Here is a 14,739-nt window from a genome sequence, read left to right on the forward strand (position 1 = left end):
CAAATGCAGAGACAGACCACAGCTGACTGGTTGAGTCCTGGGATCTGGCCATTCATTTGCATGGCACTGCCTCTCAGGTGCCCGCACATTTGCTGGGCGAGGGGATCTAGAAATGGAGCAGCTCAGCTGAAGACTGACCCCTTTGCCCAGGCGGTCCTCCCTGGACGCTGGGGTCTCTCTCCACAGCACAGCACCAGGGCACCTGCCTCTTGTTTCCTCTGCCTGCCCCCCCACCAAGCCTGTGTCACCAAAAATCGCCCATTGATCCAGGCTTAAAATAACCCCTGGCATCTGCAGCGAGCCCCACGGGGCGGGCAGAGGAGCCGTGTGTCTCTGTGCCTGAAGGGCACCCGCCCCGCCCCCAGCTCTGAGTTCTGGCAGCTTGAGTGTGAGGGTGTCTAAATGTGCTCGCGAATGTGAGCCAGAGTGCATGTCTGGTGCGAGCATGATTACGAGGGCCTTCCTTCCACCATGGGCATGTATCATGAGTGAGTACACACGTGTGTTAGTGTGGATGCCCCTGTGCACACATGTTCTTCCTACGCTGCTGAGCCCTTGCCTGGTGCCCGGCTCTGGCTGTGCAAGGCTCAAGGTCTTGAGAGGTCACGGACATTAGGGAAAGCCTGGGATGGCCCTCGGTGTCTCCATTTTAGATTGTGGGTCAGTGACCAGTCTGCCCAGTGGTGGGCCAGGGAATTGGAATCTCCTAGAGACAAACCCAAGACCCAGAGAGGGGAAATGATTTGCTGTGACTGGCACACGGCCAGGAAGGGCCAGGGTCTGGCTTGGAACCTTCGCTGTGAGGCCCAAACCTACTGTCTGGCCAGTTTAGTATAAAAAGAGAGAGCAGCTGGAGGACCCCAGCCCAGAGCCCAGGGAAGTGCTCCTACACCCTGATAACACACTCAGTGTGCCCTGACTCTTACAGGATCCCCCGGGCCTTCCACGCGCTGTTCTCTCTTCCTGGAATGCCTTTCCAGCCCCTCACACAGACAGCGCCTATTTATCCTTCATTTTGGGGTAATGTGGGTTGGAATTCCTGCTCTAATATGGCCATTCAACCTTTCTAGGCCTCAGTTTTCTCATCTGCAAGATGGGCTGCTAGCACCTCTTCAGCAGGGCTGCAGGGAGAAGCCAAATGGGCCCCAGATGGAGAAACACCGGGTCCATGCAGTCGGGTGGGGGCTCCCACTGCCGCCATGCTGAGATGACGATTGCCACTCTGGGTGCCATCCACGAGCCTCAAAGGCCACATTCCCAAGCCCGTTTTGTTTTCATTTCTTCCACGAAGGAGGGTTACCCAAAAAGCAGATTCTAGAGAACTAAGGACTTGCTGCTAACACAGATGCCTATGCCAGTGCCGGGAGGGGGTCGGGAGGGGAGGGCTCCTGGCTCCTTTGTCTCCCCGAGAGGCAGCTCGTGACTCAGGCTCCAGCTGCCTGTGGGAGGGAGGGGGCACCCAGGCTGAGGTCGCCAGGGAGCGGCATGAGTGGGGGGATGATGGAAGTGGTGCCGGGAGCTGGGGTGTAGCCTCCGGTCCCGCCGCACCTTCTCCCTGACCCTCCCCTCCCCTGCCTCGGAGTCACGCTCAGGACATCACAGCTGGAATTACCTGAATTACCCGCATTACTCTCCCCCTTCAGGACCCTCCAAAGGCCCCAGTGAACATGCAAATCTGGAGCTGGCCACTAAGGACAGGGCTCAGCGGAGGCCACACAGCGCGTCCACCCACCTGGAACAGGCCCGCCCTGTCCCGCCGGCCTGCCCGGTCCTGGACAGGATTCTGAAGTCGGTTCCTAGCCCGGGGTGGGGGAGGCGTTTTGCGCTCCTCGACATAGACACTTCGCCCCAAACAAGGCCTCTCCTGGCACGGGACACACGTGAGGACGGGAGCCCCGCGTGAGCGTGGAGGTGCGGGGCTTGGAGAGGGCGCTGTGGGTCTCGGTCCCGCCGTTCACCAGGTCCCGCCCTTTCTCCTCGCCCCTCGGCCCGGAGCCCCCTCCTGCTACTTGCCCCGGCCCCGCCCCTTCCCTACTCCCTTGAGACTCGGGGTCCGTCAGCCCCTCCTCCCTCCCCGACCCCGCCCTCAGCCGCGCCTCTCGTCCTGGTCCCACCCTCTCCGTCCCGCAGCCCAGCTCCCCGAGCCAGGCGGCCGGCGGTCGAGGTGCCACCTGCTGGGCTGACCGCAGGAGTCGCGGAGAGAGACTTTCACCTGCCCTGGAGTCGCTGCCATCTTCCTAGATCCTAGACTCTCTGCAGCTCAAGGGAAGGAGGAGATGTTCAGAGGCCCTCTGGGCCCCGGGACCCCTGGGGCGTCCCCAGGGCAGCTTCCCCCCTGCAGAGCCCCGGGAAAGAGCTTGGGCTGGGAACGTGGGCATGTGTCTTCCTGGCTCCTCCCTGACCCTTTCTTCGCGTGACCCTGGGCAGTCGTTCCTACCCGGCCCTCACCCTCAGCGCCAGGTCAGGACCAGGCAGCTGGGGAGAGGGCACAGCTTGGAGAGAGGTCAGATTTCAGCCCTGAGTGAGGACGAATGTGGCCTGAGCCACCCACAAAAGAGCAAATGGGAGTGAGCTCCCACCCTGTGCCAGAGGAGTGCCAGAGGAGTGCCAGAAGGGTCCCGGAGGCTCTCAGAGGGAACGGGACAGGGAATGGTGAGACGCTAAATGGTGTGGCTGGAGAAGCACCTGGGTTCCCTGAGGATGGGTGCCCTTATGTGCCAAGAAGATTCTGAGCCTCACCTGGCACTCAGAGGCCATGGTGCCCAACCCTCTAGCTCCCCCTGCCCCTGTGGCCTGCTTCTTGACCCCTTCTGTGCCCTCTCCTCTGTACCTTTTTCCACAGTCCCTTGGGCCAGGAATGCCCATTCTCTGCTCCATTCCAGTAGGAAAATTGGGCAAGACTCAGGGCATACCTCCCACGGTCCAAAGCATGCTCTAGATGCTGGATTAATGACCTCCCTGTTTGGGGCATTCCCTGGGTCTGGCAGGGATTGCCAGCTTTGTCCCTGTGTCTCACTCCATCTCTCCCACTGCACTAGGACCTATTGGTGGGGCCTGAGGCCACCCTCCAGGTATTGCCCAGAATGGCCCTGGCACAGAGCGGGTGTGTTTGGATCTGGTGTGATCAGTGGGACAGTAAATGGATGAGCGGTGGGAGTGGTAACTGCCGAGACTAGAGCCTCAGACCAGCTCTGGGAAACTAGCTTTCCAGGAGAATTTCTGAGGGTTGGGGGCTCCGGGCAGGAAGTGTCTGCGTCCCAGGGAAGGATGGGATGGAGGCACTCCAGGATGAGGACCCGACTTGCCACATGACCTCTTTAATCTCGGACAGCTGGTTGGCCCTTGGGCTCCATTTAGAAGATGAGACGGGCTCAGAGAGATGCCACCAGCTTCTAAAGGCAAGGGCTGTGTGGGGCCATCCTTGCTGAGACAGCGGGAGGTAAGGGGTCAAGTCCTTCCTCCCTGGCCTCCCCAGCTGGGCCTCCCCACCCCCACCAGGAGCCCAGAGCCCAGGGCTGCTGGGCAGGAAGTGAAAAGTGCCTGCAGGAAGCCCCAGGAGGAACTGAGACTTGAGCCAACCCCGCCTCCACCTGCCTGGGCCCTGGGGACCCCGGGGAAACCAGACCCTCCTTCAGGAAAAACTGGCCAGAAACACAGGCTTGGGGGAGGGGCAGCTGGTTCCCACCCAACAAGCAGTTTTTCCAAAGTCTATCTTGGGTGCCTCTTACAGCCAAAAGAGACCAGTTGGGAAAGAAATCTTTGAGCAGTGATGTAAACAAGACGTAAAGCCTGGAATCAATCCCTGGAGTCAGCACTCCCAAGGAGGGCACCTGGGCCAATGACCTTCTGGACACGGACAGGAGCCTGGGTACGGCCCAGCTCCACCACTGCTTAGTGCAGCTTGGGCCAGATCCCTTCATCTCCCGGGCCTCGTTCTTCCCATCTGCAAAATGGGACATCTAATCCCTGTTCATGGACATGAACAGAATTTAGATTTTCAGGAAATCAGATTTTCAGCAGATCAATTCAACCAACAGGGGCCCTAAAAAAACTCGGGCAAAGATTTATGTCGAGGAGGTACTCCTGCCTCACAGCTACAACAGCAAAAACCAAAATCAACCAAAGGCTCAAGCAGAAAACTCTACAAATATTGAAAATCTTGTTTGCAAAGTATTTAAAGACAAGAGAAAACTCACCAAATATGGCCGCCAAGATATGAGTTTATGTAATTACAACCACATAGAGAACCCACCAGTTATGGGTCATTTCTCCATAGACTCCACCCTGGATCACTGTCGAACTTTCCAAAATGTCAACAAATCAGGTCTCGATTTTGTGTTTAGGTTTATTTATTTATTTTGAGAGAGAGACAGAGAGAGTGACTGGGGGAGGGCCAGAGAGAGAGGGTGAGAATTCCCAAGCACGCTGACACCATGGAGCCCGGTGTGGGGCTTGAACCCATGAACTGTGAGATTGTGACCTGAGCAGAAACCAAGAGTCAGACACTTAACCGACTGAGCCACCCAGGCGTCCCTTTTTTTTTCTAATGAAAAAAACAAAACACAAAAACCTTTTTTAAAGCAAACAAATACCCATGCCCTCCTCCAGGTGCTGTCATTAAGGTCAAATGCAGTAACTTCATGAAGACTCCTTAGAAAGCACTGCCCGGACAGAGAGCCAGGGACTGGAAGCCCCTGGGCGACTGGGGCCTGGGGGAGACTGGCCCCCTCTTTGCCCACCTCTGCTCCCGGTTCTTCTCCCAGGAAACTTGCTTCTTCTGGGCAATTTCTTCATCTATAAAATGGAGGGAGGTGGGGGTAAGGATTCTTTAAGGTTCTTTCCGGTTCTTCTCCTCTAAGGGCCATAAGCCCAGAGGAGCACTTTGCATCCAACCCCCCATTTTTCAGAAACGGAAACCGAGACCAGAGGGGAAGCTGGGGTTTGACTGGGACACAGCGGTGCCAGAGGTTTGCATGTCTGGACCCCAGAGGGGTTTTACGCACGTGTTTTACCTCCAGGGCCCGGTCCCCCACTGCGGTGGAAAAGGTGAGTGGGAGGTAGGAGTGGCCAGGAGGAACAGCTCAGACTCCCCGATCCCGAGCTGAAGGGGACTGGATGTCTGGGCCTGCTTCCCACCCTCCTGCCTCCCGCCAGCCACCTGACCTTACCCCAGCCACCTGGCAGCCTGCGGATAGGGGCACTTGGGATGCATTCAGGGAGGGAGTGGCTAGGAAGACTTCAGTGTGAGGGTCAGGGTCCTGGAGGCTCCAGACCATCTTCTGGGCTGAGAAGGGGGGTGGGCGGGAAGGGTGAAGGTCTGCCGGGAAGGTCAGGGAGAGGTGGGCGGAAAGCATCTGATGCCTGCAACAGAGCATGGCCAAGGCTCTCCAGTGAGACACAATGGTACCCAAAACTCCGTCTTCTGACTCCTAGTCCACGCTTCTTGTGAGGGCGCTAAGCTGTGACAAGTCCCAAGGACTGTCCAATCCGGTCAGGAGTTTCTAACCCTGTGTTGGAGGGCCAGTAGGAGAGGCAGCACCTGACCAAGTGTAGCATGGTCCGCAACTAGAGGAGATGGTCTCAGCCTCGGGCCGCAGAGCAGGGGGCACTGCTGTCGGAGGAGCAGTTCCCCTAGGACAATGGGTGATCCCAGGGGCTGGCATAGAATGGCCAAGTGACCCCAGCACTTGGGGCCTAGCTTGAGGAGGGTGGACCACAGACAGAGGGGAGCTCAAGGGGCATCAGGTCCCGCTGGTTCAAGGCCACAGCCCCGCTCTGGCTTCTGAACAAAGGAACCTCTTGCAGGTTCTGGGCCTTTCCCTAGGTACAGCTGAGTGTGCCTTGAAGGCAGCTGGGACCCCAGGTGGGGTCTCTGGGGAGATTTTCGGCCGTGTGCCTTCATCATGAGTTTGCAGTCTAGCCCCAGAGGGGCTGTATACCTCCTCTCACGGTGCAAGCTGGGGGCTCTGGAAGCTGCTATGAGGGTGAAAAAGGCATCTTAGGTCCTAGAAGACTGGGCCAAGCGCAGGGTTGACCCTGGGGTACAGATACCCGAGAATCAGCGCAATCCAGGCTCTTTGTCAAAATCACCTTCTATTAAACCCTGAAGCAAACCCCTCAGTTGGTTACTCATTACTGCCATTTGCATCAGCTTTAAAGCAGGACAGCTCCGAGAGCAAGTATTAAAGAAATACAACACCCAGCTACAAATTAAGCATCCTCCTACTCAGTCATTTTCCTAGATTCATTCTGGCTTACGGTGGCTTCCCTGCACTTAAAGAAAAACCTCCTACACAGAGTGCCCCAGCCACACAAAGGCACAGGAGCTCAGCCACCACCTTTGACGGCGGCCAGCGATGGTCTGGTTTTAAGCCACACGCTAACATGCCATACAACGCGCTGCCGTCTGAACTCTGCGGTCTGTAGTCTGTGGTTCTGCAGGGTTAGCTGGGGAGCAGCCAGGTTCCCAGAAAAGGGGCAGGTGGGCACTGCAGTCAAGAGCCGAATCCAACCTCCAGGCCCCTGGCTGACAGCTCACAGGGAGGACAGGGGTCGCTTCCTGCCCCCTCCGTCGCTACTGTTGCTCAGGGCCAGCAGTCTTGGTGGTCACCAGCTCAGTGGAGCCCAGCTCTGTGGCTGGCACAGGGACGCTGTGGGCAGGTGGGGTGTTGGCTGGGTCTTCTCTGGGTGGAGGCCAGACGGGAGCTGTGGCATCAAGGGGTTTCGGGGGATGGATGATGACATCGTCCAGGGGCTCTGGTGGGGGGGGGGGGGGGGCAGGGAATGCAAGGTCAGGGTTGCATCACAGCCTTCCCCCCCCCCTCCCCCCGCCTCCGCTCCTGTTCTGGAAGCTCCAATGGAGAGATAAGTCATGAACTCCCCCCTGCAGGGGTGGGGAGGGGTGGCACGTGATGGGCCCTCAGGACAGGAAGCGCAGAGGGCGCTGGCAAAACGGGGAGCGCAGGGGGAAGGGAGAAGTGTGGGAGCCCTGTGTCTCTTGCTCAGAGGGCTCTGGGAGGCCACAGCTGTGTCCCTCACTCCGACTCAGCCTGAGGTCCTCAGAGCCCGCCCTGGTGCCCCGCGCACCCCCCCCCACCTCCCCCTTTCCACATTGCCCCGGGGTCCAGTCTCCCTCCCACTGCCCCCACTCCCGCAGAACTCACCGTGCGGGTGCGGGTCCGGGTCCCCCGGGGGAGCCGCCGCGCGCAGGCGCCGCCGCCGCCGCCACCTCCAGCTCAGCAGGCCCACCAGGACCAGGGCCAGCGCCAGCCCCAGCAGCGCGGGGGCGCCGAAGAGCAGCGCGGGCAGAGGCAGCGCGGCCTCGGCCTCGGTCTCGGCGGCGGCCCCCGCGCCCACCGACTCCTGCGGCTGCAGCGCGGTCCCCGGCGCCAGGCTGCCAGGCCCGGCTGCTGGCGGAGCGGACGGGGAGAGAGAGCAGGGGGCAGGGGGCAGGGACGGCCGGGGAGGGGGAGGGTCGGGAGGAGGCGAGGCTGGCCGGGGAGGGGAGGGAGGGCCGGGCGGGGTGGACAGGGGAAGGGAAAGAGAGGGGGCGGTGAGGGCCACGTGGTGACCGCTGGTCCCCATCCAGGTCCCTGCTTACGGCCCCCCATCGACCCAGTCGCCCCCTCCCCACCCATCCTGGGGCAGATGGGGGCCGTGCCTGGGGCTCTGGCAGCGGTGGGGCAGCGGTAGCAGGAACCTCCTCCCCCTCCCCAGGGCTGCCCCGCTGACCAGCTGGCAGAGCGGGTCGACTCTTACCCGGTCTGGGTTCTGGCGTCCGGAGGAGCCTGCAGTCCACGCACTTTCGGACCAGAGGGTCAAAGCACTTGTCCGCCACACACTTGGTGGGGGCCGCCCCCTCCCTGCCCCGCAGGCTCCTGGCACCTCTCCTCTGGCTGCCCATGCTGCCTCGCACACAGCCGGGACTGAGTCTGGCTTCAGCAGCCAGAGGAGGAAACCGGGAGGGGCCCACCCACTGTGCCCCGCCCTCCCGCCTGCTGGGGTGGGACCACTCTCCGCCAGGGCCCCGAGGCCCTGCACCCCACACCTTCTCTTCTACCTGTGGTTCCTCCATTCAACCACTCAACCATCACCCCCAGATGCTGGGCGGGCCGCCCTCTGCTGGGCGCTGGGACCGTGCTGGGCTCAGATGGGGGCCTTCTCTCAGACGGCAAAGGATGGGCCCCTGTAGTCAGGACACAGACCTCTGGGTGGCCTCCCCTGTCCTTCTCCCCAAGGCCAGCCCACAGCCCCAGACAATCCCCAACCCCCATGTCCCCCCCACCTCACCTGCCTCCTCTTCTGGGGGAACTTCCTGCTCTTCCAGGACAGAGCGGGTTCAGTTCTTCGGATGTTAGGGAAAGACAGTGCCTCGCAGCAGCAGCAGCAGCAGCAGACATGGAGAGAGAGGGAGGAGGCTTTGTAGAGGAGGTGATGAGGAGGAGGCGTTCGCCAGATGGAGGGGGGTCTAGGGGAGCATAACAGTGGACGGGCCCAGGGAGTGCTGGGTTAGAAGGCTGGGCCCTCAACTGAGGGCTAAGGAGCTTTGGCTGAGGGCACTGGGGAACCAACCATGCAGGACTTTAAGCAGAGAGTGTCATAGTCAGATCTGCGTGATAGTGGGGACCCTCTGGCTGGAGTAGAGAGCACAGTCAGGATAGGGGGAGGGTAGCCGAGGGTTCGAAGACAGACAGCTCCATCTCCAGATCCTAGGCAGGAGAGAGACTCAGACCGACAGATGAACAGACAGACCAAGACCCCATGGGCAGCCTGCCCATCCCAACTCCTTTCCCCAAGGCTGTGTGTATCCTGGCCTGCTTGCCTCTGTGTCTCACGGAGGTCCCCTCTGTCTGTCTCTATTCTCCAGTGTTTGGGTTCCCCCACCTGTCATCCACAGCTCTCTCAGATTGAGCGTCAGACATACGCACAGGCCCCCTCTGCCTTCCTTGACACCTGCTGCCCCTTCCCTGGGGGCAGGGGCTGGCAGAGAGCCTCAGCACAGATTTGGTGGGCCATACCAGACCCCTAAGCACTCAGGTCTGGGGTGGGGAGCACAGAGGCAGGAATTACTGTCCAGGGGACAGAGCAAGGGCTTGGGGGCAGGAGTAGATCTTTAGCAGCTGCAAGGGTGTAGGGAAAGCTTCCAGGCAGAGACTGGCAAGGGCAAAGGCAGAGAGAGGTGAGAGGGGACAGCATGGCCACTGCCCCAGGGGATGCTGCAGAAGGACTGGTGGGGGGGGGAGGCAGATGGGCCAGGCCTCAGACCTCAGGCTCCTGGGCAGTGAGGAGCCCCAGGAGGTGCTGGAGTGAAAGGAGAGCTTCTCTGAACTCTGCTTTAGAAGGGGCCTTCTCTCTGGCTGCTGTAGAGTTGGAGACAGGACACTATGGACCAGGGAGGGGAACCATCTGGAAGCTGTTTAGGAGCTGGGAGTCTGGTTGGCTCAGTCGGTCGAGCATCCAACTCTTGATCTCAGGTCATGATCTCACGGGTTCAGGAGATTAAGCCCCACGGAGCCTGTTTGGGATTCTCTCCCTCTCTCTCTGCCCCTCCCCTGTGCTCTCTCTCTTCTCAAAATAAATTAAACTTTAAACAAATTTTAAAAACAGTAAAACTATAGAAGTTGTTTAGGAGCAAAGAGTGATGCTGTGGAGTGAGGCGAGAAAGGCTGGTCCCCAGGTTTCTGGCTCAGGGGACCCTGAGGACTCACGGACCCCTGAGTCGGCTGACCCCCAGGAGCCCTGGCCCACTGCCTCTCCGTCCCCTGCCCACGGGCCAGCAACTCCATGGCAGGAAGGTGTAGGCGGCAGGGCAGCTGCAAAGGAGAAGTGGGTCCGGGATGGTGGGTGTGGGTGCGAGTGTGGGTGTGCGGTGAGGGGGTGGGGGAGCCAGGGGCCTGGAGGGGAGCGGGGGCAGGGAGGTGGGGGCGGAATCCCCACCCTCATCACAGTGGTGCCGTTACTACCTTTCGCTCTCAGGACCGCAGAGCCCTTACATTGGACCCGGACGCCTCATTTAAACCTCACGCCTTCGGGCCGAGCGGACGGAGTCTTGTGGGAACCTGGCGTGAGGACCCCGTCCCTAGGAGAGGGTGGGCCGGTGGGGCCGGCCTGGGGCCACTTCCGTGAGCCACTTCTGCACAGGCCGCGTGGGCCTCTGTCTGTCTCACTGTGGCTGCACCGGCTCCAGCAGAAAGCACGGGAGGTGGTCTTCAGGGGCCCAAGCCAGAGAAGGACAGCGACCGTTCCCTCGGTGCCTCCTGTGTGCCCGGAGCACGTGCCCAGGACAAAGGGGTAACAGCGAGAAGCATGTGCGATCCAGGTCAGTGGCATGGGCAGGTGCCTGGCCCTGGACAAACCTCTTCACTCGTGGCTCCTGAAAGGGGAGGGGGCAGGAGGCCTTGAATCTCGACTCTGCAGTTAAGAGAAATTTCCCCAACAGACCAATGTGGTAAACATTAGGTTAAATCCTCAACGTAGTCCTTATTTTGGTTTACACAGCTCTTCAGTCAAGATCAGGAATTTCTTTATTCAAGTCTTCTATGTCACTTCTTGACGGAGACGTGGTGTCCGAGAGAGGAGTTAGTTTCGCAAATCAATGTGGTTTTTGCAAATTTTTGTTCTTTTGATCATTTTTACTCACTTAAGATTTTTATTTAAAATCTTTTTCATGTTTATTTATTTTGAGAGAGAAAGAGACAGAGCACAAGCAGGGAGGGGGCAGAGAGAGAGAGAGAGAGAGAGAGAGACAGAGAATCCCAAGCAGGCTCCTGTGCTGTCAGTGCAGAGCCCAACGTGGGGCACAATCTCACAAACCATGAGATCATGATCTGAGCCGAAATCAAGGGCCGAGCTGGGCACTTAGCCGACTGAGCCACCCAGGTGCCCCAAGATTTTTATTTATTTTTATTTACTTATTTAATAATCTCTGCACCCAACGTGGGGCTTGAACTCACAACCCCGAGATCAAGAGTCACATGCTCCACTGACTGAGCCAGCCAGGTGCCCTGATAGTTTTTACTTTAAATAATTTGATATCATCACCTCATACGTACTGAATAGAAAATAAGGGACTTTGTAGCTGAAAAAAGCCTACCTAATCGAATGTCTCTTAGTGTTCTCACGTTTTCGTTCACTGATGAATTGTTTAAAAAAATAATTAATTTGGGGTCAGGGAAAAAGGAGTCTCCAACGATCTTTGTCCCTCAAATTCCCCCCGAAACACCCTCCCAATGGCTCTGACACAGGCAGTATTATAATGTCCGTTTTCCAGATGGGGAACAGGGACTCTCGAGGGCAAAGGGATGACCCAGTGCGAACGGGGAGTCTGGACAGGGTCTGTGCCCACCCGACTGCGAAGCGTGGCCGGTACCCTTCATGCCTCGGGGACAGGGTGGGGGAAATGAGGAAACTGCCAGTTGGGCCAGCTCAGTGTCAAGCTGGGGCAGTCCCTGGGGGACAGAGACGCCCGGCCCCCTAGATCTAGTTGTGAAAGTACGCGGAGACCCAGGATGCGTGTGCTCCTGACGTAAAAATTGCTTTTATTGTAATTCTGTAATATCTGAACACGTTCTCATGAAAAAACCCTCAAACAATACAGAAATCCGTGAGTAAGAAGGGGCCTTTCCCTGCTGTCCCCAGAGGGAGCCTGTGGACTTTTTCCTCCTATCCTGCCTTGCGCCTTTAAATTCTCATGTAAGTTCCTGCAGAAGAGCGGGTATTGTGATTCATACAGGGGTCTGCAGTGTGAGCTGTTCTGTTGGCTTCCCTGCCCTCCTGGGCCCTGTGGGCTCTCCCCTTCGATTTCGTCACAGGAGCAGGAGCGGCCAAGGTCCCCAGGGTAGAGACTCCCTTTGCCTTTCTCGTGTGTTTAGCTCTAGCAAACAGGACACTGCCAGAAAGTCCCTCTCGCTGGGGACAGCGGGAAGAATGTGGCTTTGGGCCTCTGGACACTAGGACAAGGGGTGGGAGAGGCAGAGGATGGATAAAAAGTCCTTGTGGGGCTGGAGAGTCCCTGGCCCTTCTCCCCCTGACTCCAAGCTGTGCAAAGGGCAGCTACGCCTTTCCAGGAAGCAGTTACAAGATCCCTGCCCAGATTTTCACACGCCCAAGCTGCCTCTCCTCCAGCCCTCATCCCCACCTCCATACATGCACACATGCACACACACACGCGCAGTCTAACGCTCCTCGGGGTTGCTGGCCAGGGCAGCCCGTTCTCAGCATGGCCCGGAGATAGAGGACACGGCCCTCAAAGTGAGGTCAGAATGGAGACCCCAGCTCATTAGCATCACAGCCACAGGGAGTAGAGTCCCCATCTCCTGGGCTCCGGGCCAGCAGGTGGAAGGTGGAAGGCTGCTGTAAGGCAGGGGTGGGGAGGTGAGAGAGCAGGGAGCCTCTCCAGCGGCTGCCTTCCCTCAGGCCTCATTCAAGGCACCAGGTGGGGACAAGGGCCGCTGGCTCTGGACCTCCTTCAGGTTTTTGGTCCCATATGAATGATGCACAGGCCGACTCCGTGAGCAGACACCTCCATTCGTTCACCAAATATTTACTGAGATTCACTATATACCAGGCACTGTTCTACGTTCTGGGGGGACAACCGGGACAAAGCCTAAATGGTGAAACCGTACAGTGGGTAAGGGGCTGGGAAGTGCTGGGGAGACAGTTTCAGGAGGGAAGGGTGGCAGGGAGGGCCTGGGGGGGGGCCGGGAAGGCTTGCTGAGAACTTGGAACACAGGGATGGAGGGGAGAGTGACTCCCCCAGGATGTCTAGGGAGGAGCAGACGAGGCCCAGGGAACGGCACAGCAACCAGGAAAACGGCAGTGGCCAGTACCGACTAGTCACCTGCCTGGCCCTGTGCCCTGCATGAATCCACAGTGCTTGCCTCAACCCTGTAGGGGAAGTGGCATCGTGAATATCACTTTACAAAGAGGAAAGCAGAGTCAGAAGGATCAGGGACGAGCCAGGCAGCCCCCCGGTCCTGAGCTCTCACCACTGCTACCACGGCACACACATCTGTGGGGGCCTCTCCTGGTCAGCAGGTGGGAGGAGGTCAGGTCCAGCCCTTGAGGAGCGTGTGGCTGAACACGGCAGAGGATGATCAGGTTCTGGGAGCCCTCTGGGCCTGGCTCTGCAGGGCCGTTATATCGCCAGAACGGGCATCTGCCAAATGTTAGCTCCCAGGGATCCCCAAATGCCTTTGGCATTTCTTCTGATGTAAGAGCGCGGCCTCCAAGGAAGGCTGCCTTCCGTCCAGGTCAGGGGCACTGGGACAACCCACCCTGTCTCCCTTCCAGAGCTGGTCCTCAGCAGGGGAGGCTGAGGGAAGGAGGTTAAGCCAGCAGGAACCTCGGGCAAAGGGTGCCTTTCTGCCCGGGGGCCTGTCAGGTAGGCCTGGCCCAGCACCAGGTACGTGGGGGGAGGGGCAGGCTGTGGCAGGCCTTTATCTCAAGAACTCCCCAGGGCTCCCCTTGCCGCCCACACCCTTGGGCACAACCAGCCTGTGGAGGGCACACACGGGGCAGGTGCAGCTGAGACTTACAAGAACCTCAAGAGGCCGTGGGGACGGGAAGACAGGAAGTGAGCTGCCCCAGGTCACACTGCAGGTTGGCCACAGACCCCAAGTCAGTGAGACTCGGAGGCTGGGTCCTTTCCCACTGCATCACTTCCCCTCTGTGACCAGGGTCCCCTGTCTGAGCCCAGCCCCGGGGCCGCCCCTGCCTTTGCTCACTGAGGGGTGAAGGAGGCTCAGGTGCCACGTTGCAGAGCCCCCTCCTCGGCAGGGGTGGGAAACACTGCCAGATCAGGGCCAGACACGCAGGCCTGGGCCATCTCCTACAGAGGGTGTGAGCTCCCTGGGGTGGGCCCCAGGAACAAGGAACCTGGGACCCCGAACAGGCCCCGCCCCTCTGAGAGCCTCAGATACCTCATCCATACAGCAGGGGCCCGACCCCCCCTCTTCCCTCCGCGTACTCAGACAGCATGGACGCGGCGGCTCGAGGTCCGGCACGAAGGCCTCTCCTCCAGGAGCCTCAGGCCGCCCACCCATTCAGACCGCTAGCCCACCCCCTGTAACCGCCTCCAACATGCCCACCTTGAGACCAAGGCCAGCCTGAGAGTGCTGACGTTTGCTTAAAGTCTTGTGTTTAAAATAACGGTTTCTCACGCTCAGTCCTGACACCGGCTGGGGAGAAAGGTGTTAATTAGCCTGATCTCATTCTACAGATAAGGAACCTGAGGCTCTGGGAGGGTAAGTGACCTGCCCAAGGTCACGAGATCATAAGAAGCCAAGGGCAGCCTCTCCCGTCTCCCTCCACCGTGGTGATTCCACACGGCACCAAGCACCAATTCCAGGCACCACTGGGGCGTCAAGACTGGTTTTCCATCACTTCCCTTGATAGGACTGCCTCCCAGGCCGTATCCCTGGCCTCCAGACAGGGCCGAGCAGCCACACTCCCTGGCCGGGGGCAGCAGGCCTGGGAGGGCCGCTAACTGCTGGTTGGGAACTGATTGCTCAGCTCTGCTGTGGGGCAGAGGCAGCCTCTGGCTCCTGGGCCCCTGCCAAGCCCGCTGGAGCTGACAGCAGTCGACAGCATCGTGTTCCCCCGGCACTTGGAAAGCTCTCAAGTCCTTGGCTGGAGTGTGATGCCACTTCTCTTGTTAAATGGCACCAGGTGGCAAAGAAAACACGGCACAGAGACGAGAGAGAGAGAGAGAGAGAGAGAGAGAGAGAGAGAGAGAGAGAG

The 14,739-nt window shown here is 59.1% G+C and overlaps 2 protein-coding genes across 3 annotated transcripts in view; both read right to left on the reverse strand.

Moving 5' to 3' along the window:
- Positions 1 to 2,757, reverse strand: part of SHISA8 (shisa family member 8) — a 12,135-nt gene extending 9,378 nt beyond the window's left edge. Inside the window, exons 1-2 of the mRNA XM_049626731.1 lie at positions 2,740 to 2,757; positions 2,449 to 2,475 (exon numbers count right to left, since the gene is read on the reverse strand). Of these exons, the coding sequence (XP_049482688.1) occupies positions 2,449 to 2,475; positions 2,740 to 2,757 (45 nt within the window). The remainder of the gene's footprint in view (positions 1 to 2,448; positions 2,476 to 2,739) is intronic.
- Positions 2,758 to 3,643: 886 nt separating this feature from the next.
- Positions 3,644 to 8,028, reverse strand: TNFRSF13C (TNF receptor superfamily member 13C). 2 transcript variants are annotated; one of them, XM_049626444.1, is made up of 3 exons: positions 7,759 to 8,028; positions 7,164 to 7,406; positions 3,644 to 6,756 (listed from the first exon to the last, which is right to left on the reverse strand). In XM_049626444.1, the coding sequence occupies exons 1-3, from the start codon at positions 7,901 to 7,903 to the stop codon at positions 6,575 to 6,577; spliced, it is 570 nt and encodes a 189-aa protein (XP_049482401.1). In that variant the 5' UTR covers positions 7,904 to 8,028; the 3' UTR covers positions 3,644 to 6,574. The 2 variants fall into 2 exon arrangements, with proteins under 2 accessions (XP_049482401.1, XP_049482400.1); XM_049626443.1 differs by having other exon boundaries at positions 7,164 to 7,490.
- Positions 8,029 to 14,739: the final 6,711 nt, after the last annotated feature.

Source organism: Panthera uncia, chromosome B4 (genome assembly GCF_023721935.1).
Source record: "Panthera uncia isolate 11264 chromosome B4, Puncia_PCG_1.0, whole genome shotgun sequence".
NCBI classification, from domain to species: Eukaryota; Metazoa; Chordata; class Mammalia; order Carnivora; family Felidae; genus Panthera; species Panthera uncia.